Genomic DNA, 24,281 nt, shown 5'->3' with positions numbered 1-24,281 from the left:
ATTATAAAAAAATTAACCTGCTGTCAACACATTAATTAGCTTAGGGGTCGGCGGCCACAAGCTGTCACCCCATTAATTAAAGACCCAGATAGATTTGCCTCTCACCAGCGCCTCAACACATGGAGACACTCGGCTACACACGCTCCATACACTACCAAATGTAAACGGCTGGCAGACTTTACGGTCCTACACCCGCCCACGCTGAATTAATGATAGTTTAATCAATTCCAGTTTCAACTCACTCTTTTAAAACATGGGTGAGATGTCAACACAATCACCGTTCAATTTTAATACAGGCTGTTCATACGACAAGCTGGAGATTTTGGACATTAAATATGCTTCATGCTATAGTATTGGCCAAAGAATTCCAAATATTCCCTGAGATTTGTGATAAATTCTGCGTGTACAGACTGAGTACTTTAGTACCCTTTCTAATTTAACTACAATAAATTGGTGCGAAATGTATATTTCCTCACCAACAAACTAACACATTAATGCAACACGGGTAACATAAAAAGCCATTTGAAAAAATGTGACCAAACCCACGGTTACCTTGCGTTGATAGTCACAACTTCTACATAATGTTGACCAACGTGTGTTTAGAGGACGGCGGAGCGTCCTGCTCTCAACACATGTTGCTAGACCATTCTGATACAGCCATAGAAGCCAAGACAATCACCGCCAATCTATACCTGTAAGAGAATGTCTGTCCAAAGCTGGACACTGGGTGCTTGGAGCTAGCCTGGCCAAAACTTGCAGAGTGAATGGTCCAGACATGGGCTGGTCGGGGTAGGCCCAAGTGAAATCTTGAAGAAATATTAGCAAATATAGACCCCAGCCGATTTTAGTGGAGTCGAGTGTAAAATATATGCTCTGATTTCCTTGGTGTTTAGTGATAGCCATATATTTTCCCAGACCCATAGTGTCGTTTGGGCTTAATACATTTTCTGACAAGGGAGAGGGGATGAGACAAGGAGATAAGGGAAGCAGGGGGTAGAGGACGAAGAGGTGATCAAGGGGGGGGGATACGGTGAAGGGGGAAGGGAAATAGAAGATGGGAGAGGGAAGATATGGTGAAGGGGGGGGGGGGGGAAGTCGGGGAAAGACAGACTTCGCTAAAGCTTTTGGCAAATGTGATCACGGTGGAATAACACACACAAGGCTCACAAAAGGAATAACTGACATTTCAGCTTCAGCTGAGAGGGCTATTATATCGTCTTAAGAAGACAATTAGGATTATTATCTCATCTTAGAGGGGTAGTGTTAGTTCCTTTCTCAGATTAACAATTCTGACAGTTCTAGAACAACCCAGGATGGCATCATTTTGTACTGCATTTTTGTCATGGGTTGTAATTATTTCAGAAAAATGACAAAGATGTAACTAAGACATAAACATCAAATACGGATCATTTGAAGGCAAATATATGTTATAGGCATTCTTTGATAATTCCAAAAGCAATACCCTCAAAAGCTTTGAAAGGTTTTATTTGAAGAAGATTTTCGAGAAGGTTGGCGGTGAGTTGCATCACTGACCTCGCATCCACGATACAAGATTCACACATCTCTCGTGAAATATTATAGTTATCCTAGTGAATGTCAACATGTGTAAGATGGCGAATAAAATGCTTGGAATTATAACTAGAAATATTAATAAATGTCCAAACGTAGTCTTCCAAATATGTTTGGTCCTGATGAGGCCAGACATATGCCGTCCATTTTTGGTCACCTTATTTTAGTGTGGAGGTGAATTACTAACAGAAAATCCAGCGCAGAAGTCCACACTGATGATTGGTGTTTGGAACCTTCCACAAGAGGAGAGAAATTTGAGGGAAACCAGCCTCCATTCCCTGAGGAAGTTAACTGAGCTCGGGAAGGTGTGACGGCTCCAAGTGGATGAGGGGTACACACGGAGGACATGAACAAGGCCTCGAAACTAGGACCGGACTAGAAGCCGTCTATCTTGTGTTTACCATGCGGTGGTACCGTGGACCAAAGGTCCCGCGGCCCGGTCAGACTCGTACGTCAAGCTGCGAGCAGCCGCGTCCAACAGCCTGGTTGACGACCGGGCCGTGGGGTCGCTGAGCCCCGAAATCACCTAAAGATAACTTCAAGGTAAGGGGCCTCCCCTTTGGTCGTCTCGTCAACCAAGCTTTTGGACGCGACTGCTCGCAGCCTGGCGTATGAATGTATGAATCATAGCATAGTTGATAGGTATGGTTTGGGGATGTAATAATGGCTTTAAGCGGGAGAAATTCAATTTCAGGAAGATTATGGGGTTTGGCTGAGGGTGTTAGGTAAGTGACATGGGTGCCCGGCCAACATGGAGGCAAATGGTACAGCCTAATTGAAAAGCAGACTTGATACATACATAGTGGCAGAGGGGCTGCCCCACTGCACTGGCTCCTGCTCCTAATATTCTAAAGTGTCCTGTGTTGAAATTTTTTGGCAATTTGGAAAGCACCTAATTTAAGGCTGTTAAGAGTGCATTTGCCTGAAATAATTTATGGTTTGATGTAAATGTTCCGCTGTATAAACGACTCCTGCCCATCACCTGTTAGTTGGTTCCACTGGCTACCACTACTTTGGGCGTGGTCACACTATTGATGCTAATGGGATGCCGAATAATGCATTTCAGTCACACTCCACGTTACTGTAACATATTCGCTCGTGACGGCTATACCTACATATTTGTTTACATTTAAATCTGAAAATAGTATTTAAAATTAAAACAAATGGCGTTTTGTTTAATTTTGAAAGCAAAATATTATTCATTAGCGAATGTGGGGGGATGAATTCAATAAAGTAACAGCTACTTGTTTGTGTACATCACATAGGTTGACTTTAGTGTGATAGTGCGTGTTATTTTGGCGGGTGATTATGGCGTGTGTGCGTAGTGCGTGTCCCTGGGAACATTATGGGATTATATTCTTGCGTGTCCTCCTGACCTCTGGGAAAAATGTTGTTGAGGTACTGTATTCTCTTGTCCCTTTGTCGCAGGTCTACCTTCCTGTTGTCCAACTGTTGTTGATTCCGGGAATTATTGTCCCCGTTGTCCGGTCTCTGACCAGGCCTCCAGGTTTGTGATCTGGTCAACCAAGCTGTTAAACGCCGCTGCTCGCAGTCAGACCTATTCCTTATAGTCTGGTTAATCAGGAATCCTTTGGAGGGACTTATCAAGTTTTCTTTTGAAAACCTTAAGAGGTCGGTGATTTACTTGTGGTTAGAAGGAATGTGTTGACGAGTTTTGGTCCTTTAATGTTAATAGAATTATTCTCCTATCAACCCAGTTGTACCTCTGCTTTTCAACGGGGGTTACTTTGTATTCCCTGCCTTGCCTCCTGGTCGCATGTGGTGGTATTTTCGTGTGCAGGTTTGGGACCAGCTCCTCTTATATTTTTCAAATATAAATTATTATGCACTTCTCGTCTGCTCTCTAGTGAATTCAGATTTATAAATTTTAAAAGTTTCTAATTAATGTTTTATTGAATGGATTAGGGCAGTATGTTCTCCAGGTCAGCAGCGTCTCCAGCTTTGAATGGTGGTGTTAGTGTGCAACAATATTCTATCTTAGAGCGCTATAAAACGTACTCCAGCCTTATGTAATGTAGATTATGGAAATGACAAGTTTCTTGTTAGTCTTGACAGTTAACCATAAACCCAATGTAAGAGCCAACGTTTGCACGGAGAAAAACGTCCCTGTTAGTACCCGGGACACATTCTCTTGTCTCGTCTAGTCCGTTAATGATTTTTGCGACTGATATTAAATTTTCTCGGACGATGTGCAGTCCACATACACACACGGTGTAATGAAATAAACCTCTACCTACCCTCACTGGTCTGTTGCTTTACACTACAATTGAATTTCCTTGTTGTTTATCTCCTCCGGTGTGGTGACTCTTGGTAACCCATCCTCGGGTTGCTCTTGTCCAGGCTGTGTATGTAAAAGATTTTTTTTTTAAATAGAAATAATATATTTTTACTGCGTAAATGACCTCATCGTTATTGTAGATTGAGCCTTAAAATGGATTGGTCCAGTTATTGAACCCATTATGCCATAAAAGACTTTGTATACAAAGCTCTGTATACAACTAACAGGCAAGAAGAACTTGCATAACTCTGGAGGCAGAGTTTCTTTCACCCTATGCCTCTGTTACCTAGCAGTAAATAGGTACCTGGATGTTAGTCAGCTGTCACGGGCTGCTTCCTGGGGGTAGAGGCCTGGTCGAGGACCGGGCCGCGGGGACACTAAAGCCCCGAAATCATCTCAAGATAACCTCAAGATAGCTAAATAAATTTTCGGATTCAGTTGGTGAGCTCAATAGCTCACCAGTCTGTAACCATTCCCACTACCACCTACTGGACGAGTGGGGCCCACCACCGGCCACAGGATGGGTATAATAGATGGGAATAATAAATGAACCAAACTACTGACAAGAAATTAATTGCTGTTGACCCCTGAGCATGTGGTATTTGAGTGGCTTGTTTTTCATTGAAAGTTACGCACAGCCTGGATACAAGGCTTCGTGTCACATCCAGCACCTGTATGCACTTCCGTACAAGTATAGAGAGACGCGGCTCCTGGGCTACCAAGGCCGCTGGTTCCTGCCTTACTCTCAAGATTCTCTCCTCGTGTTATTGTGATTAACGGAAGATTTTCCCTGGAAAACTTTGTTGCTCGGCTTGTTCCTATTATAAAACTGGTCTGCGGTTGTTTCCTGGCATCTTATTTGCTGCGTGGGTGACTGAGAGCACGTGGAGGGGTGTGAGGGAGGCAGGTGGAGGGGTGTGAGGGAGGCAGGTGGAGGGGTGTGAGGGAGGCAGGTGGAGGGGTGTGAGGGAGGCAGGTGGAGGGGTGTGAGGGAGGCAGGTGGAGGGGTGTGAGGGAGGCAGGTGGAGGGGCGAGGGAGGGAAGGCACGTGGAGGGGCGAGGGAGGGAAGGCACGTGGAGGGGCGAGGGAGGGAAGGCACGTGGAGGGGCGAGGGAGGGAGGCACGTGGAGTGTTATCAAGACTTTCATCAGCAAGGATGACGATGAGTGACAATCTCCCAAGTGAATTAGAAGGGGGAAGGTAGGGGGCGCCACACGGGGGCAGCAGTCCACCTCATTAATTAAAGCTACCAGTTACTGTAGGCGTTCCACCTCGCCTCACCTCACATGATTTACGCACTCGCCCACTGATGAATGCTTCATCTCGAACATGTGATCATCATTCTGTATATAGATATCTGTTAGTCATTATTACATTTGATTGGACATAATAATAAAACTTTGAATATTGGTTGGGGTTCTAGGCATTATGCATTTTCTGCATTAACAATTATTGTAGAATATTCAATGTGTTTTTGGTTGTCGTAGGTGTGTGTGTTTGAAAGTACTGGCATTTATTCATCTGTATCTCGTCAATGGTTTTAGTAGTTTATATATATACTTCTCAACAATGTGTTTTAAAGTCAGCTTGGAGAAAATATAAACTCGGTTTAAAAATTAATATTTTATGAATGTTCTATAACTTGGAATTGGTATATGAACGTGTAAAGTTGGGTGAGGCGCCTGTCAGTAGGTCACTTGGCCGGCTGGCAGCCCTTGTTGGTATCTTGAGCAGCAGCAGCTGGTGTCTTGCCGGCTGGCAACACTGCGCGGGCTGCCTCGTGTCGCTCCCATAGTGTGTGTGGCTGCCTCGTGTCGCTCCCATAGTGTGGCTGGCTGTGCGTGTGTCGCCCCCATAGTGTGTGTGACTGCCTCGTGTCGCCCCCATAGTGTGTGTGACTGCCTCGTGTCGCCCCCATAGTGTGTGTGACTGCCTCGTGTCGCCCCCATAGTGTGTGTGACTGCCTCGTGTCGCTCCCATAGTGTGTGTGGCTGCCTCGTGTCGCTCCCATAGTGTGTGTGGCTGCCTCGTGTCGCCCCCATAGTGTGTGTGGCTGCCTCGTGTCGCCCCCATAGTGTGTGTGGCTGCCTCGTGTCGCCCCCATAGTGTGTGTGGCTGCCTCGTGTCGCCCCCATAGTGTGTGTGGCTGCCTCGTGTCGCCCCCATAGTGTGTGTGGCTGCCTCGTGTCGCCCCCATAGTGTGTGTGGCTGCCTCGTGTCGCCCCCATAGTGTGGCTGGCTGCCTCCCTCGTGTCGCCCCCATAGTGTGGCTGGCTGCCTCCCTCGTGTCGCCCCCATAGTGTGGCTGGCTGCCTCCCTCGTGTCGCCCCCATAGTGTGGCTGGCTGCCTCCCTCGTGTCGCCCCCATAGTGTGGCTGGCTGCCTCCCTCGTGTCGCCCCCATAGTGTGGCTGGCTGCCTCCCTCGTGTCGCCCCCATAGTGTGGCTGGCTGCCTCCCTCGTGTCGCCCCCATAGTGTGGCTGGCTGCCTCCCTCGTGTCGCCCCCATAGTGTGGCTGGCTGCCTGTCTCGTGTCGCCCCCATAGTGTGGCTGGCTGCCTGTCTCGTGTCGCCCCCATAGTGTGGCTGGCTGCCTGTCTCGTGTCGCCCCCATAGTGTGGCTGGCTGCCTGCCTCGTGTCGCCCCCATAGTGTGGCTGGCTGCCTCCCTCGTGTCGCCCCCATAGTGTGGCTGGCTGCCTCCCTCGTGTCGCCCCCATAGTGTGGCTGGCTGCCTCCCTCGTGTCGCCCCCATAGTGTGGCTGGCTGCCTCCCTCGTGTCGCCCCCATAGTGTGGCTGGCTGCCTCGTGTCGCCCCCATAGTGTGGCTGGCTGCCTCCCTCGTGTCGCCCCCATAGTGTGGCTGCCTGATAATCATTGTGGTAGTGTTTAAGGATGGTGCCACAGGCACAATCGTCACTAGTGAACGCCGGAGAAAGACTCGCGGAAGCGATGTACTGTCAGGTGACGGGAGTAGTGTTGCTGCCAAGTGGTCCTGTTGGCTACTAGGTAACTTCACTCCCCAGTTGGTGCTTCCTTCATGAAAATTATACTCCCTCAAGTTGTATCTACCTCTCATGAATGATAGGGCGTGCGTGGCTCGCAGGTTTCTCCTGTATGTATGGCATTTGTTGGTGTACTGTTAAATTGTGTTGGGGACCTTTAAACCCTTTGAGGGCGATGAAAGTACAATAGTATAAATGAATAGTCGGATCAAATTATGACAGTCAGGGTGTAGGTTTTGCTGTAGCCTCAGTAAATACATTGAAGACTTGAAGATAAACATTAAAGGTTCTAATATTTTTCAAACTTCACTGCTTTCGAGGCTTTTTAGCCTCTAAATGTTTCTTCTTGGTGGGATAAGACTTGTGGTTCTATAAGCCTACAAGGTTTATTCCCTCTACTATGACTTACTGTTGTTGCAATTAGTTAAGCTGTGTGTATTCCTTCTCCAGGAATTAATGTATCCGTTAAAACATGACCAAATGCTCCCATCGCTTTGTCACCAGAGAAATGAAATATTTCTTAAGGATTATTCTCCAAATTAAATTAAAATGATTTAAGTTTCAACTTGAGCTTCATCCGGTGGACCTTAGCATTATTCAATAATATTTATCCATTTATCTTGAGTCTTAATGAGCTTAACTGTCATAAATAACCTCGTTCATAAGACTTGTCTATTCATTTTATATTCCAGTTCGCCGTTTGCATTTAAGCAACCCAAATTTATTTACAAATTATTTAAGTAATAGAGGTATCACCCAACTCTTAATAAAGGACTAAAGTACCGTAGAACATTAGCCGGTGACCAAAGCCATTTTTTATTATTTCGTTGCATGTTTGTGTGTTCCCCAACACTGTGGCGGAAATTGTCAACTGTTCCTTGTCAGAAAAGTTATGTTTATATTACTTATAATTGTTTCCTTTTGCAGGTAAGTGTTTGTGGTGCAGCGCTGGAAGCAAGCTAAGTGAATATTATTAGGTTACTTTTTTAAAATATCTTTTGTGTACATCTTAAATTATGGTAAGTTTATTGTAGCCACACATTCCGTCCACTTGGACTGATCATTACATCAACGACCGCGCTTCTTGCAGGGTCGGCGTTCGATCCTCGGTGGTTCAAGGTGTTGGGCTTACACATCGCCTTCATATTTTTTTCTGTGCTGTAAAATCGTGCAGGCATGCACATTTTCGTGAAAATTATGTTTAGTCGGGCAGTATTTGCTGATTTTGACATCTACCTTTGTCAGAACAAAGGTAGATGTTATAAAGAAGCATTTAGGTAAGCGTTTGCAAGAAGTGCCGGACTAACCGGGTTGTAGTGGGTATGTGGGCCTGCGGGCCGCTCCAAGCAACAACCTGTTGGACCAAGTTATCACAAGTTGAGCCTGGCCCAAGGTTCCTGGAGTAGAACAACTCCCGAATACCCTTAACAGGTATGCTCCAGGTACATTATAATTTACAATAAATGTTGCGGAATTGAAGTAAAGTACTTGTCTATTATATTCGTAAATGTGTGCAGGTTATTCTGTTTGGTAAGCTGTTTCCTAAGGTTTGTTAGATCCCTTGGCCGTCGCCTTAGTTAAACGAAGTATAGTGTACAATAGCGTAATTAAGTTTACTCTGTTCGCCACATATCAATTTATTGTATAAAATGGCTTCGTAGTTTTTGTGTTGGTTTAGGGAGCGAGAGTTGATTGTTGCATAATAGATGATGCCATTATCCCCGGGGAGAGAGTGCGTGGGCGTCCCATTGTCAGCCAGGGGAGTGCGGCCGCCACCTCGCCTCCCTGCCTCTCCCCTTTGTCCACTTAACCCTTTCATTTGATGATTTAGTCACCCAAACCTTCTTCAGTGTGCACTGTTTTAACGGAGTAGTAGTTGCAGTAGCTGGGAAGATGAGAGGAGCATGAGCTAGGCGTATGACGCCCGTGATAACTTGCACCTCAGAAATAAGTTCACGTCACGACACGACATGTTATAGATTCAGCTACTCGGAACAGGTTCCAAGTAGCACGGGCTATGGTGAGCCTGTAGTGGACTTACCTGGCACGGGAGTGGTGCCGTCTCTGTGGTAAGACAACAGATGAGGATCGCCACATACAAATGTTACTAGATAATATAGTTTTAAAAGTCCTGAAGTTGTGGAAAGATAAGCTCACGAAACGCTCTTGAGAGAGACCAGAAGCACATGCCTGTTTTTCAAAATTGCTAGATAAATTACAAAGATTGCTAAGTAACTGGAAGGTGCTTAATAATGGGAAGATATCTCAAAATCTATACATAAAAATACTCGGTCACGTCCCAAATCTCCACAGTAAAAGTGTTGGTATGAGAAACACACAAAGTTCAAGGTTCTTAAATAATCAGTAAGCACACAAGCATGGGAATGGACCATTACCATCCCTCAGGATGGTAATGGGACCATCACCATCCTTCAAGATGGCTATGGGACCATCACCATCCCTCAGGATGGCTATGGGATCATTTCCACTGAGTGGTAATGGTACCCATAACCATCCGGAGGGTGAGTGAGATAAGAGTTTGTCGTATTACAAAGTTCTGGTACTGAACCCCAATAAAATTTTAAGCTACAGTATGAACCGAGCAGTTTATTGTGAGCTAGTTTCATATAATTTGTATTTTATTGTCACGACACCCCACATCCATGTAGTTGGGTGTTGGTTCATCAGCTTAAAAAAAATTATTGTATTGATTACGAAAACTTTGAAATCCAGTAATCCTATCACAATGGTTGTACTCTTCAAATCACTTGTGCTGCCCCATCTTGAGTACTGCTCAGTACTCACTTTCCCCCTTCAGAACAGGAGAAATTGTTGAAATAGAGGGCATAGCATAGATAGACGCAATATAGCACCTAAATTATTGGGGTCGTCTCAAAGCTCTTTAAATATACTCGCTAGAAAGGGGACGACAGTGTTATCAAATAATATACACATGGAAAATACTGGAGGGCCAAGTCCGAAATCTACACAGTAAAATAAGAACATACTGGAATGAACTATATGGATGAAAATGCAGAATAGAACCAGTGAAGAGCAGGGGTGCCATAGGCACAACCAGAGAACACTGTTTAAACATCAGAGGTCCGCGGTTGTTCAACACCCTCCCAGCTAGCATTACAAATATTGCTGGAACAAACGTACTCAACTAGTTGAGCTGGTGGGGGTTGGGCTTCGGCTCTTTGGTACCGCCTCTCAACTGTCAATCAACTGGTATACAGGTACAATCAGCTGTGGTGTACCAGAACCACAGATACTAACACCAAGTAAAATAACCAGCATTTCCACAAATACCACATCGTTCATATTTGCCAACATTCAAGGTATCAAAACACGCAATACAAACAAAATCAACTTTATAACTGGCCTTAAACGAGGTAAATGCAATGTTCGCAGCTTTAACTGAGATTCACACTAAGGACCATCATGACTGAAATGTGGATGCCGGAGTAGTCTTTTCAGATGTGACAGGAAACACAGGTTACAGGGTGGGGTCAGCCTGCTTGATACCTGCTTGGTGGGGTTCTGAGAGTTCTTTTACTCCCTAAGTCCGGCCCAAGGCCACGCTTGACTTGCGAGAGCTTGGTCCAACAGGCTGCTGCTTGGAGCGGCCCGCAGGCCCACATATCCACCACAGCCCGGTTGGTCTGTACATTATACTTCAAAGCCTGTACCTGTACTTCAAACACACCCTTATCTGCACAGATCTCCTAAACACCACAAACGATATGGTGGAATTGCTGATAACCAAAACAGAAGTTCTAAATGTGGTGATTGTCCTTGTATATAAATCCCCAGCAGTTTAAAAGACAACTTATGAAAATAGAATACTGCTTAGAAAACCTCATAACCCTTACCCCTAACATGATCTTGCTTAGTGATGTAAACTTGCATCTAAAATGGAAAAATGTGGCAAATACTATTATAGCAGAGAGTCCCAGAAAGAAGTAATTTGTGTGACTTCATTCAGACCTCTTGCAGATATGACAGATTTGCTTTAAACCAACATAGTAGAGCCAACTAGGAAAGAATACATCTTGGACCATATTTTTACAAAGATGAGCTGATTAGAGACATAATGAATACAACTACTCGTTACTCAGATCACAACCTGATGAAAGTAATCCAAGGTTAGCATAGACAATAGATCTCAAATCCCAGAAGAGGAGAATTCGGCCAATTCAATTTTAATAACAAACTGATTAACTGCGAACAAATAAACCAAGACCTCGCAGAATTATGCTGGGAAGAACAACTACATATTTCAGACTTGAACCAGTGCTGCGAGTGAGTGGGCACTGTAGCACTAGAAACATGTAGACGGCTTATACCACTAAGAAAACAAGATGAAAAAGATTCACACTGGATCGAGAACGGGGCTCCCTCTACAGGAGAAGAAAACCAATAGAACATCTCCAGCGCTCGACGCTTCTATCCCAACAAGGACGAGGAAGGCTGTGTAGGGAAATAGAAATGATCGAGCTGAAGCTGAGAGAATCCTATCAAATCCATGAGGCAAAGGGAGCTAAAAGCCTTAAGTGAAATAGAGAGGAACCCGGAATACTTTTTCTCGTATGCAAAAGTAAGCATAAAAACTGCATCCAGCATTGGGCCTTTGTGCGAGAGTGATGGATCTTTCGCAGATGACGACAAAGAAATGAATGAAATACCGAATCTTCAGTACGATTCTGTTTTCAGTGAACCCCTGACCACATTGAAGATCGATGATCCAAATGAAATCTTCATGAATGTGACACTTCCATCGAACCACATGTTGAACCACTACAGGGCGTTGGTGGCTGAGTGGACAGCACGCTAGATACGTAGTCCTGGGTTAGATACCCAGCGCCGGTGGAAACACAAATGGGCAGTCTCTCTCACCCTGATGCTCCTGTTACCTAGCAGTAAATAAGTGGCTGGGAGTTACAGCTGTTACGGGCTGCTTCCTGTGGGGGGGGGGTGAAAAAATTTAGTAGTAGTTAGTAACAGTTGATTGACAGTTGAGAGGCGGGCTGAAAGAGTAGAGCTCAACCCCCGCAAGCTCAACTAGGTGAGTGTGCACACGCGGCGCCCCGTCCCACCCCCAGCAACGTTGCCACTCATGATTCTACTAAAAACATTCTCCTTCAAACATGGGTTACCTTACCTTGAGGTGTTGAAAGGGTCAATGTCCCCCCCCCCCCCCCCCCCCGCGGCACGGTCTCAACCACCACTCATGGCTGGTCGTTTGCTCAACCAGGTTGTTAAAGGCAGCCAGCTGCTCGCAGCCTGCCAGTGACATAACATTCAACACAGTCGTTCGGCAGACTGTTCAATTTGGATGCAAGTGTTGAGGATTAATATTATTATGCACTTAGGCAGCCTCTGAGGGAATAATCGCCTTGAGCATGATCTAAGTTTTGGACATAATGGCGACGGTGAGACGTCACGCTACCAGGTACAGGTCACCTGACGACACAGGTCTCGGGTGTTAATATTGTATAGTATACTTGCTGATTAACAATAGTTTACTATTATGACACCCATAATCTTTGTTATATTATAAACAATCTACTTGTTTATACCGCTATAAATATGTGAGTATTGGGAAAATAAATATTTGTCCGGAGACCAGCGTCTGGGACGTGCATTGGGTATATTCTTCTACCGTAGCCTTGGTGTGGGTGTGTACACTGACCTAGTTGTGCTTGCGGGGGTTGAGCTCTGGCTCTTTGGTCCCGCCCTTGGTCCACCCTTTGGTCTCTTGGGGGGGGGAGGTGTATTAACCTAGTTGTATTTGCGGGGGTTGAGCTTTGCTCTTTCGGCCCCTCCTCTCAACTGTCAATCACCTGGTGTACAGATTCCCGAGCCTATTGGGCTCTTATCAAATCTACATTTGATAGCACAACTTTTACAACACTTGTAAATGAAGAATGTGGAATGTGAGAGCCAGAATACTGCGCCGTTGGTCGTGACCTGGAGTCGGTGGACTCGTTTGTTGCATTCAACTGGTGTCCACCTTTGGAAACTATCCCTTTAGCCGGCGGTAAATGATCATAGTCTTACCTTTAAGACATTGGTAGTGGGTTGTTGCCTTGTGTTAACGGTGACCCGCTCAACACAGCAGGTGGCTCGGGGCTTAACTTGTCAACTGGACTCTACAAGACAAATGCAAGCATTGCTCTAGGGTAGTTGTCTTATTATTTAGGAGATCGAAGACATACAAAATTTGACATACTAAGTTTCATCTTTTATTTTTATTTGATCCTAGTGCAGAAGGCTCTGAAGGCTTACTTAAGAGTCTATTCAACATGTGAAGTGCGGCAAGTTTTGTAAACACATTGTGATGATTTATGACGCCTATGGTTAGAAAGCTGACTGAAAGAGAGTGCGACTGGGTAACGAACATTTGGGTTGAACTAAAATTTCCCGTTTCCTCAACTTTTGTTTTTCTATCGTTAAAGTTTTGTAGTTATGGGTAGTGGGAGACGGGTAAGTCATGTGGAGAGGGAGCGGTGTGGATGGTAATGGGACGGGACACGGGCGAGCGGGTGGGGGCGGCCAACAAAGAAAGGATCATCTCCACTAACCTCTCGCCCCCATAATCAACACCACCGATTTCTTAACTTTTACCCCCAGGTCTCTGGGGAAACGTTTTCTATTCGAATATGATTAAAATATTTGATGTCCGTATCAATGAAGAATTAGTTGCCGTTTTTTTTAATGTGTGTTTTGGAGTAAAATGGTGGGAAAGGTGTGTGAGCGGCAAGCCTCGGCAACTGCCCCCCTTCTCCCCATGACCCCGGCCATGTTTCCGCCGTCCCCAGTCTCTCCACTCCTCGTGCCGGCTCCTACACTCACACCTTCCACCCCACTTCCTGCTCTTCCAACAGTTTAACATGGCTTAAATTTAGGCTTTACTTGCTCATGACGTTAACTGTATGTGACGTTAAATTAGTGTATATGCTGCTAATTAGTCCACCTGAAAATGTAAAGTAATTGTGTAAAAATTAGGTGGTTTGTCAGGTTGTTCATGAAGTGTGTACCTCGGCCCCTTGTTACTTGACCCTTGTGTCAAAGCGCGTACAGGGATGTGGAGTTGAATCATGTATTTGAACTATATTATACGTCATATTTAATCTGTTTTATCAGTATGTAGATTATGATCAAGTGAAAAAGTCAGTGGTGTGGTGAATATGAACCGTTCTAAAAGTCCACCCCAAGTGTCGAAGAGCTCATTAAGTAGCATAGTTAGGGCTGGTGTCGGTCCCCTACGTCAACAACCTTCCAGTCTTCTCCCGCTCATTGTTGCCACTTTCATTTGCATTTATTTATTTATCTTGTACATAACGTAATCTGTCCAGAGCAGTTGTAGTGATCGTTGAGCCGTCTCCGTATAAGTAAAGCGTCTTGAGCCTTTAGATACACTTTAGTTGGGTAAATAAAATGTATAGAGACATTAGGCAAGTATGGTGAGGTTTATGCTGGCAGGGCTGCCAACATGTGTCGCGCGGTACTCTCACGTCCGCTATAAGCTGCAATAAATATATTTACTATTGCTGTTATTTCCTATTTCATTCCATGGTTTATCGTGTTTATTTCTTCGTGCGTTTACGATAACCAGGGGCATGGATACAGTGATGATGTAACCTTGTCTGAGAGGTGCTTTAAGGTATGAAGTCCACTCTCGTACCACTCACTGCCGGAATCCAATTTCTTAACAAAACACACTGACCATAATATGATCGCTGTCCTTGAGTCGTCAGCACTACGCGCACCATGAATGCTGCAGTTTCTGTAAAATCAGGTCTTGGCCCAATTTAGATATGTTGGAGGAGGAAGCTGATGTATAATATGGATTCGCTATTATATTTTTAGTGAATGAGTTAGTAGTGTATTTGATATATTTAAGTTGTATTTGTTGATGTATAATGTCAAGTCGTTTGTTTATTCTTAGTGTATTTCTAAAGTCAACAAATGTGAATCAGCAGTGAGGTGGTGAATAACAAGTGGGTGTGGTGGGTTCGGGCACTAAACGAGGCAGGTGGGATTGGTGAATCTTGAAGCAGATCAGTTGATGTAGACTGGTAGGCCGTCTGGTGGTCACCTGTGACTCATTGGGAGGTCTCACCTGTGACTCATTGGGGGGTGAAGACTATATATTGAGAGGCCTTTGTCTCCCTGCAGCAGCAGCGTCACCCTGCAGCAGGAGCAGCGTCACCCTGCAAGTGGCTGACTAGTTAGGGATCCCGCTGGTTGATAGGGAAACTCTTGTCTGGCTGGCTCGTGCTACTGTAATGGCCCTCCCTTCAACTTTCTCTACTTACCCTGAATTTGTTCTGGAAAATTTACGTCTCAGTTGCTTTGTTGAAGGAGTTGTTTTTGTGCCAGTATTATATTTCTACTGGCATCCTGTTATTTTGTAAATATTTGGTGCACAAATGTTTTATATATACTTCGTCCATCTGCCTGATTATCGTTACCTTGCTACCTTGTGGAGGTTCCGGGGATCAACGTCTCCGCGGCCCGGTTTCTGGCCAGGCCTCCTGGTGAGTCGTCTGGTCAACAAGGCTGTTGAACGCGGCTCCTCGCAGCCGCGTTCTACATCATTTCAGCTATTTTATTCTATGCGTATAAGGTGTGTTGTTTCGACTTTACAATTGGGTGATTCTGCAGATGACTCGTTAACAAAGACTGTCGACGATGTCTTGCACGGAACTCTACGACAAGTCCTGCTCCAATATATATACAAAATGTCTCAATCTAAAAAAAAAAACACGATCGCCAAACTCTTCAGATATAATGAATATGCGATGATGACGTAACTTTCTGGAGATAAAAAAACGAAAAACATTCCTAAGGTATTAAAGAATACCTGATCAACCAGGCTGTTTCATACGTCAGGGTGCGAGCAGCCGCGTACAACAGCCTGGTCGACCAGACGACCAATCGGGAGGCCTGGTCGGAGACCGAGCAGCTGGGCCATTGATCCCCGAAGCCTCCATCAGGTAGGCAAATACCTGGAGTGTGTTCTGGGAGTAGTAGTTCTTCCCGAGCCCGGCCTGAGGCCAGTCTCGACTTGTGATAACTTGGTTCAACGGGCATTTGCTTGTATCGGGCCGCAGGCCCACATATCCGCTACAGCCCGGTTGGTCCGGCACCTCTTGCAAGAACTTATTTAAGTGCCTCTTCAATACATCCACCTTTGTTCTGGCAATATTTCTAATGATTGCTGGGAGGGTGTTAACAGCTGTGGACCTCTGATGATCAGAGGTCTCCGATTGTGCTTATGGCACCTCCGCTCTTCACTGGTTCTATTCTACATTTCTTTCCGCATCTTTCGGCTCCAGTATGTTATTCTACTGTGCAAATTTGGGATCTGGCCTTCAAGTATCTATCATTTATATATAATTTGATAGCTTTCTCGCCTCCTCCAAAAAGTACATTTTGAATCGGGAAAGCGCCGGTGATTTAAATAGCGTTAGCATTGCTTTGCTAGATGTTAGCAAAATATACATCTAGTATCTGGTCCCTGCGAAAGAGATGGAACTTTCACTGATGACAATAAAGAAATGAGCGAAATACTGAGGAATCGGTACGACTCGTTTTCATCGAGCCACTAAACACACTAAAGATTGGTAACCCAAATGAACTATTCGTGGGTGTGATGCCAACATCAAATCATGTCAGATGTCACCCTATTTTACGCGATTTTGAGGAAGCCATAGACTGCACCAGGCCCTGATTCTTGACACTGCATATTTATCAAGAACTGTAAAAAAAACATTGCCGTACGCCCTTCATGAGCAATGCTCAGTGTTGACCAGACCACACACTAGAAGGTTAAGGGACGACGACGTTTCGGTCCGTCCTGGACCATTCTCAAGTCGATTGAGAATGCTTAGTACTCGCTTCCCCTTTCACAAAATGGGAAGGGAGAATATGAAAACGGAAACCATACATAAAACGCAGTTAAATCACACTGTAGAATGAAAATTCAATGTAAAGGACCTAGGAGTAACTGTCAGAAGACCTTTCCTTTAACGAACACACTAAAGTGGGTGTCACGACTGAAAGAAAAATGACAGGTTGGATAATAGGGACCTTGACACAAGTGATGCCATACCAGTGATACTTTTCGAGACACTAGTGCTCTCGTGGGTGGAATAGAAAAGGAGATGTGCAGTAGGTAAGCTGAGGGGAGAACTCTCCTAACATCAAGGGACCAAGACTTTTCAACACTTATCCCTGGTCGTACCTGTTGCACCTTTGCTTTTCAATGGGGCTCTTTTGCACATCCTGCCATTGCAAAATTATATATAAAAATAACATACTAAGTGGAAGAACATACAGAATAGGAAAGAAATTCAGAACAGAGCCAGTGAAGAGTAGCGGTGTCATTGGCACAATCAGAAAACACCATGAACATCAGTGATCCAGGGTTGTTCAATATCCTCCCAGCATGTAGTAAAAAATATTGCCGGAACAAAAATGGACAGTTTTCTACGAGAAGTGCCGGAACAACCAGGCTGTAGAGGATGTGTGGTAGTAGAAAACCCTTAGAACCATCCAAGGAAGGGTTGAGACGAGGGATCCAAGAGCCGTAGCATCATATCCTCCCTCGCTAAATTCACCTTGAGCACATGCGTGCTTATGACAGTACACTGAACACCATTGGGGGCATGACGGCTGAGTGGACAGCGCCTTAGGATTCGTAGTCCTAAGGTTCCGGGTTCTATCCCCGGCGGAAGCGGAAACAAATGGATAGTTTCATTCACCCTGATGCATTTGTTCACCTAGCAGTAAATAGATACCTTGGGGGTTAGGCAGCTGCTACGGGCTGCTTCCTGGGGGATATATAACAAAAAGGAGGCTTGGTCGAGGGGACCAGGCTTGGCCGCGGGGACGCAAAGCCCCGAAATCATCTCGAGATAACCGCAAGATAACCATTATGTCACGGAGGTGACGAGGTAGACGGCGATGGTAAACTATACACTGGAGTAGTACTGTTTTATGTTGTAGTTGTTGATAAGGCTGACTTAGCGGGTGGCCGGGTGAGTCACCCAGCCTCGGCTACCATCGATCTCTGCCGCCACCCGTCTCACCCATGGTGCCACTTACCCTGGCCACACTCCCTGTAGCTGCCAGGCTCCTGCCTCCCTGGCCCTCCTATGGTCCACCCTGGTCCCCTCATGGTCCCTCTGGCCACCCTGGCCCCCCCTCATGGTCCCTCTGGCCACCCTGGCCCCCCCTCATGGTCCCTCTGGCCACCCTGGCCCCCCCTCATGGTCCCTCTGGCCACCCTGGCCCCCCTCATGGTCCCTCTGGCCACCCTGGCCCCCCCTCATGGTCCCTCTGGCCACCCTGGCCCCCCTCATGGTCCCTCTGGCCACCCTGGCCCCCCCTCATGGTCCCTCTGGCCACCCTGGCCCCCCCTCATGGTCCCTCTGGCCACCCTGGCCCCCCCTCATGGTCCCTCTGGCCCCCCTCATGGTCCCTCTGGCCCCCCTCATGGTCCCTCTGGCCACCCTCATGGTCCCTCTGGCCACCCTCATGGTCCCTCTGGCCACCCTCATGGTCCCTCTGGCCACCCTCATGGTCCCTCTGGCCCCCCTGGCCCTCCCTCATGGTCCCTCTGGCCACCCTGGCCCTCCCTCATGGTCCCTCTGGCCACCCTGGCCCTCCCTCATGGTCCCTCTGGCCACCCTGGCCCTCCCTCATGGTCCCTCTGGCCACCCTGGCCCTCCCTCATGGTCCCTCTGGCCACCCTCATGGTCCCTCTGGCCACCCTCATGGTCCCTCTGGCCCCCCCTGGCCCTCCCTCATGGTCCCTCTGGCCCCCCTGGCCCTCCCTCATGGTCCCTCTGGCCCCCCTGGCCCTCCCTCATGGTCCCTCTGGCCACCCTGGCCCTCCCTCATGGTCCCTCTGGCCACCCTGGCCCTCCCTCATGGTCCCTCTGGCCACCCTGGCCCTCCCTCATGGTCCCTCTGGCCACCCTGGCCCTCCCTCATGGTCCCTCTGGCCACCCTGGCTCCCCTCATGGTCCCTCTGGCCCCCCTCATGGTCCCTCTGGCCACCCTGGGCCCCCCTCATGGTCCCTCTGGCCACCCTGGGCCCCTCTCATGGTCCCTCTGGCCACCCTGGCCCACCCTCATGGTCCCTCTGGCCACCTTGTCACCCTCTGGAGCATACTTGGGGTGTGTTCTGGGAGTTGTTCCTACTCCCCGAGCCCGGTCTGAGGCCAAGCTCGACTTGTGATAACTTGGTCCAACAAGCATTTGCTTGGAGCGGCCCGCAGGCCCACATATCCACTACAGCCAGGTTGGTCCAGCACTTCTTGCAAGAACGTATCTAAGTGCCTCATGAATACATCCACCTTTGTTCCAGCAATATTTCTAATGCTTGCTGGGAGGGTAAGGTAAGGTAAGGTACCTTACCTCAAGGTAAGGTAAGGTTCCTTACCTTACCTTGTAAGGTTCACAAGGTAAGGTGGACAAGGTAAGGTAAGGTTCCTTACCTTACCTTGTCCAGTCAGTTCAACAGTCGGTTAACAGTCCACAGCTGTTCAACACCCTTACCTTACCTCAAGGTAAAGTAAGGTAAGGGTGTTAAACAGCTGTGGACCTCTGATGTTCAGACTGTGTTATCAGATTGTGTCGATGACACCTCTATTCTTCACTGGTTCTATACTGCATTTCCTTCCGTATCTTTCGCTCCAGAATGTTGTTACTCTACTGTGCAAATTTGGAACTTTACCTTAAAGTATCTTCCATGTATATATTATTTGGTACCTTTCTCGTCTCCTTTCCAAAGAGTACATTTTGAGAGCTTTGAGACGATCCCAATAATGTATTGTTTTATCGTGTCTATGCGTGCCGTATATGTTCTCTGCATTCCCTCTAATTCAAAGATCTCTCCTGCTCTGAAAGATGGGAAGTGAGTACCGAGCAATACTCAAGACGGGACAGCACCAGTGAGAGAAATAGTATTAGCATTGCTGTGGGGGGGGGTGTCTGGATTTGAACGTTCTCATAATCCACCCTATCATTTTCCTGGCCGCCGCTATATTTGCTCGGTTATGTTCACCAAGTGTCGGGTCGTCAGACATCATTATTCCCAGATACTTTACATGTTGCTTTCCTTCTATGAGTAAGTCTGAGTGTCTTGTACAATGTTTCGTTTGTTCCTTGTTTCCACCATACCTCAGTACCTGGAACCTATCACCGTTAAACATCATGTTATTTTCAGTTGCTCAATCAAAGATTAGTAATATCTGCATGTAGTTTTTCAGTATCTTCTACAGAGGAAATTTTCATGCTGATTTTTGTATCTGCAAAAAATGACACGAAGCTGTGAATAGTATTTTTGTCTATATCCAAGATAAGAATGAGAAATATCAGCGGTGCAAAGACTGTGCCCTGGGGTACACAGCTTTTCTTTGCACTTGGGCCTAATCTTATTTGATTGACCGTCACTGCATTCTGTTTGACAAAGTTGAAGATCCAACGCCCTACTTTACCCGTTATTCCTATTAATTTTTTTATATACGCTGTCTCTATGGTCACATTTATCAAATGCCTTTGCAAAGTCTGTTTATACAACATCTGCATTTTGCTTTTCTTCAAAGGCTTTTGTGATTTTGTCATAGTGGTTGAGTAACTGTAACAGACAGGATCTTCCCGCTCTAAATCCATGTTGTCCTGGGTTGTGTAGTTCATTGTTTTTCATAAAACTAGAATTCTGATTCCTAATCATTCGTTCAAAACCATGTTAGTGCAACTGGTCTAAAAAATTTGCCAAATCTTTACTACCTCCCTTCTGCAGAGGAGCTATATCTGCTGATTTGAGAGCTGCTGGTATCTTCCCTGTATCCAGGCTCTTTCTCCATATTACTCTGAGCGCTCGCGCTACTGGTACTTTAAGTTCCTTTATGAATATTGAATTCCACGAATTCAGGACCAGGGGCTGAGTGCATGGGCATGTTGTCTGTTTCTCTTTCACAGTCTTCAGAGTTCGTGTTAGTATCAGTTATATTATCTGCAGCTTGGATGTCATTCATAAAGAAGCTGTCTGGATCTTTTACTTTCATCTTATTTGTTGGTGTGCTAAACATACTCATACTGGCTTCTTAGACTTTCACTAATTCTTTGTTGTCCTCTGTGTACGTACCTTCGGTTGTAATTGAAGGTCCATTACTGGTGAAAAAAATATTTTGGATTTGTCTCTATCTCTTGTATAGCTTTCTGTTCCAATTCCATTTCCTCAGACTCGTGTGATCGCTTCAACTTCTGTATTCCTTCGATCTCACTGTTTAGATATATTTAATTTTTTGTGATAGTCGTGTCTGTTTAAGCATTTCCGTAATTTTTTTTACTTCTGTACAGTCGTCTGCGTTTTCTTTCTAGGGTAGACCTCTTTGGAAAAATAAATATAAAAGATTTGTGAGTAGTTTTTTTAGAGAAAACTGGACGGTTTTCTAAGAGAAGTTCCGGATCAGCCGGGCTGTGGTGGGTATGTGGCCCTGCGGGCCGCTCCAAGCAACAGCCTGGTGGACCAGACTCTCACAAGTCGAGCCTGGCCTCGGGCCGGGCTTGGGGAGTAGAAGAACTCCCAGAACCCCATCAACCAGGTATCTTCAACCAGGTATCAACCAGTCATGTCAGAAGCCCTCAAGTTTTAAAAACACAACAAAGTAGCTGTCACAGCTACAAGAAAAAATGGCAGGTTGAATAAGAAGAACCTTTCAAACAAAAGTCGCCGTGCCAATGATACTTTTTAAGACACTAGTGCTCTCAGGGTGCAATCTTGTTGGACAGTAACAGCCCATTCAAAGCTGGAGAAATTGCTTTCGTGGGGAGCATGTAAATTACCTTTACTTCCCGATTCTGCTCAAATGTCTAAATTATTGGGACCGTTAACAACTTTAAACCTGTATCATTTAGAGCCCAGGTGAGAGAGATTCAGAACATAATAATAAATAAATAATAATAATAATAATAAATGCAGAGAAGGATGAGCAAAATAGCCCCGTTGAAAAGCAAAGGTGAAATAGCTACGCCGAGAGAGAACTTTTGTCAATATAAAAGGCTCGGCACTTTCCCTCTATGCATAAGGGGCATAACTGTCCAACCTTACGTTGTTAAAGCTGCGAGAAGCTGAGTCCAGTTGCGTCCAATAGTCTGAACTCTGGAACAACCAACAAGAGGTAGTCAACAGGTAGATGCAAAGTACCGCCATAGTTACTATGAAAAAGTGCCTTAACGGAAGTTAAGGAAGACCTAGACTGTGCCTGCCACTCTTGCTCAAACAAGTGAGCAGCCGCACCTTTTGGCCCCATTGGGCTACTCATCTGCGCACCACATGACCAGCCCAATGCTCATTTACATCTCGTGCGCTGCCTAGTGTAAATCCCGTAAACCAGCTTTCGTAAATCACGCGTGTTTACCACCACGTGGTAAACACGTGTGATTACCACCCACCCTTAACCCCTGAACTGAAGCCCTCCAAGCCTTCTCTCTTGATGGTCAGCATCCCTCCAAATGGATTACCAAAACCGCCACTGAATGTATTATCTCTATTGAACATTGATAGAGAGGTGATAATATTTATCACCTCTTCCAAGAGAGAGAGAGAACAACGGCACTTTCCTGCCCCATGGGAGGTCACCCTCTTTCCAAGTTACTGTCCCTCCTTTCCCACCCAAGAAGCTGATTAAAGAACAAGCCTTGCTCCGTCAAGAAGCAAAGTACAATGCCTTAAGCCAAATTGACGCAAATTGATGCATAATTGGGAATAATGATATCTGACGACCTAACGTTTACGACTCAGTCCTCGACCAGGCCTCATTTTTATAACCCCCCCCCCCCAGGAAGCAGCCCGTGGCAGCTTATCTAACTCCCAGGTACCTATTTACTGCTAGTTGAACAGGGCATCAGGGTGAAAGAAACACTGCCCAATTGTTTCCGCCTCCACCTGGTATCAAACCAGGAACCTCAGGACTATGAACCCCGAGCGCTGTCCATTCAGCTGTCAGGTCCCTTATGTAAGGGACATACATAACTGGCCGACCCCTCACAGTGTTCAAGAGAGAACTCTACAAACGCCTCCAAAGAATACCTGATAAACCAGGCTGTGATTCTTACGTCAGGCTGCGAACAGCCGCGTCCAACAGCCTGGTTGACCAGACCACCAACTATGGGGGGCCTGGTCGGAGACCGGGCCGCGGGGCTGTTGATCCCCGGAAGGTACACAAGGTAGACACGATGTAGGTGTGCGTGAGGAGCGATTGCTTGTGTGAAATGTATAAGTTTTAAGCACTTAATTCCAAAGAAGAAAAATAAAGGTATCATTAATATTTGTACATTTGGAATTAATATTTTATATTGTAGCATAAGATGTAATGATACCACTTGGATTATGTATCTTAACACACTTCTGTTTTGCTCTTTCAGGTTAGCAGAAGAGTAGAATATGGACAACAGGTAAATATATTTTTGTATACATTCACTGACAGTTAATTGGAATTGCATGAAATTTTAAACAGAAGTCAATGCATGGTATGCTTGGTGGGGGGGGGGGGTATTGTGTAGTTCGCAAATTTTGTGGAACCCAAATTATTCTATTCTATAGTACTTCGGTTGGAACTTGCGCTCATAACAGAATTTTGTGAAATACTAAGAACACGGTACGACAAGTTTGTGAACCCTTTAACACCCCGAAGATTGATGACTCTAATTTTTAATGGACCTAACCTCAACCTCAATTTGTATAGCAAATGTCACCCCAATCCCACTGAATTTTGAAGTAACCATGAAGATAATACCCATGTACCGTGTTTACTTTGCCCAGACTCCTGAAATTCTATATTCATAAAGAATCACAGGGTCCTAAACTTCCTAGTAGGCTTGTACTTACAAACCGGTGACATCCCCAACACTAAAAACAGAGATCGCGACTCCCAATCATGTGGAGGAAACAGCAGATGTAAAAATCTGTTGCTCGGTAGTACTAACAGCATGCATTATTGTAATGTTGTAAACGTTAGATTACAAATTGCAGTCACGGTAGCCTTGGCCAACCTGGGTTTACAATGTTTAGAATAGGACGCTTCTGTCTCCTAGAATTCTTCAACCACTACGGCATGGACTTAGATGCCACAGAAGAAGAGAAAAACGCCGATGTTATGTACTGACTATGCAAAAGTTTTCGACAAATGTGACGATGGTGGAATTGCACAAAAAATTAAAACGAGGAATACCTAGCAAGGTAGAAAGACGCAGCTTAGTCGCAGCTTCAGTTTCTAGACAAACCAAAATCACCCGCACAAAAATCACAAAGTAAAACGCCACCACTTCGGCAAATACGATATCATTCGTATTTGTCAACATTCAGGGTATCAAAACATTCACACA

The 24,281-nt window shown here is 45.8% G+C and overlaps 1 protein-coding gene across 25 annotated transcripts in view; it reads left to right on the top strand.

Moving 5' to 3' along the window:
• The window catches only part of pum (pumilio), a 285,433-nt gene that overhangs the window by 93,539 nt on the left and 167,613 nt on the right, over positions 1 to 24,281 (top strand). For 22 of the 25 annotated variants that reach the window (XM_069310784.1, XM_069310782.1, XM_069310783.1 and 19 more), the window contains one exon: positions 23,322 to 23,351. The exons of the other annotated variants lie outside the window; for them this stretch is intronic. In XM_069310784.1, the coding sequence (XP_069166885.1) occupies positions 23,322 to 23,351 (30 nt within the window). The remainder of the gene's footprint in view (positions 1 to 23,321; positions 23,352 to 24,281) is intronic. 25 annotated transcript variants of the gene reach the window in all.

The sequence above is a fragment of the Procambarus clarkii genome, chromosome 68, assembly GCF_040958095.1.
Source record: "Procambarus clarkii isolate CNS0578487 chromosome 68, FALCON_Pclarkii_2.0, whole genome shotgun sequence".
In the NCBI taxonomy this organism is placed as follows: Eukaryota; Metazoa; Arthropoda; class Malacostraca; order Decapoda; family Cambaridae; genus Procambarus; species Procambarus clarkii.
This window is presented reverse-complemented; position numbering and strand designations above follow the sequence as displayed.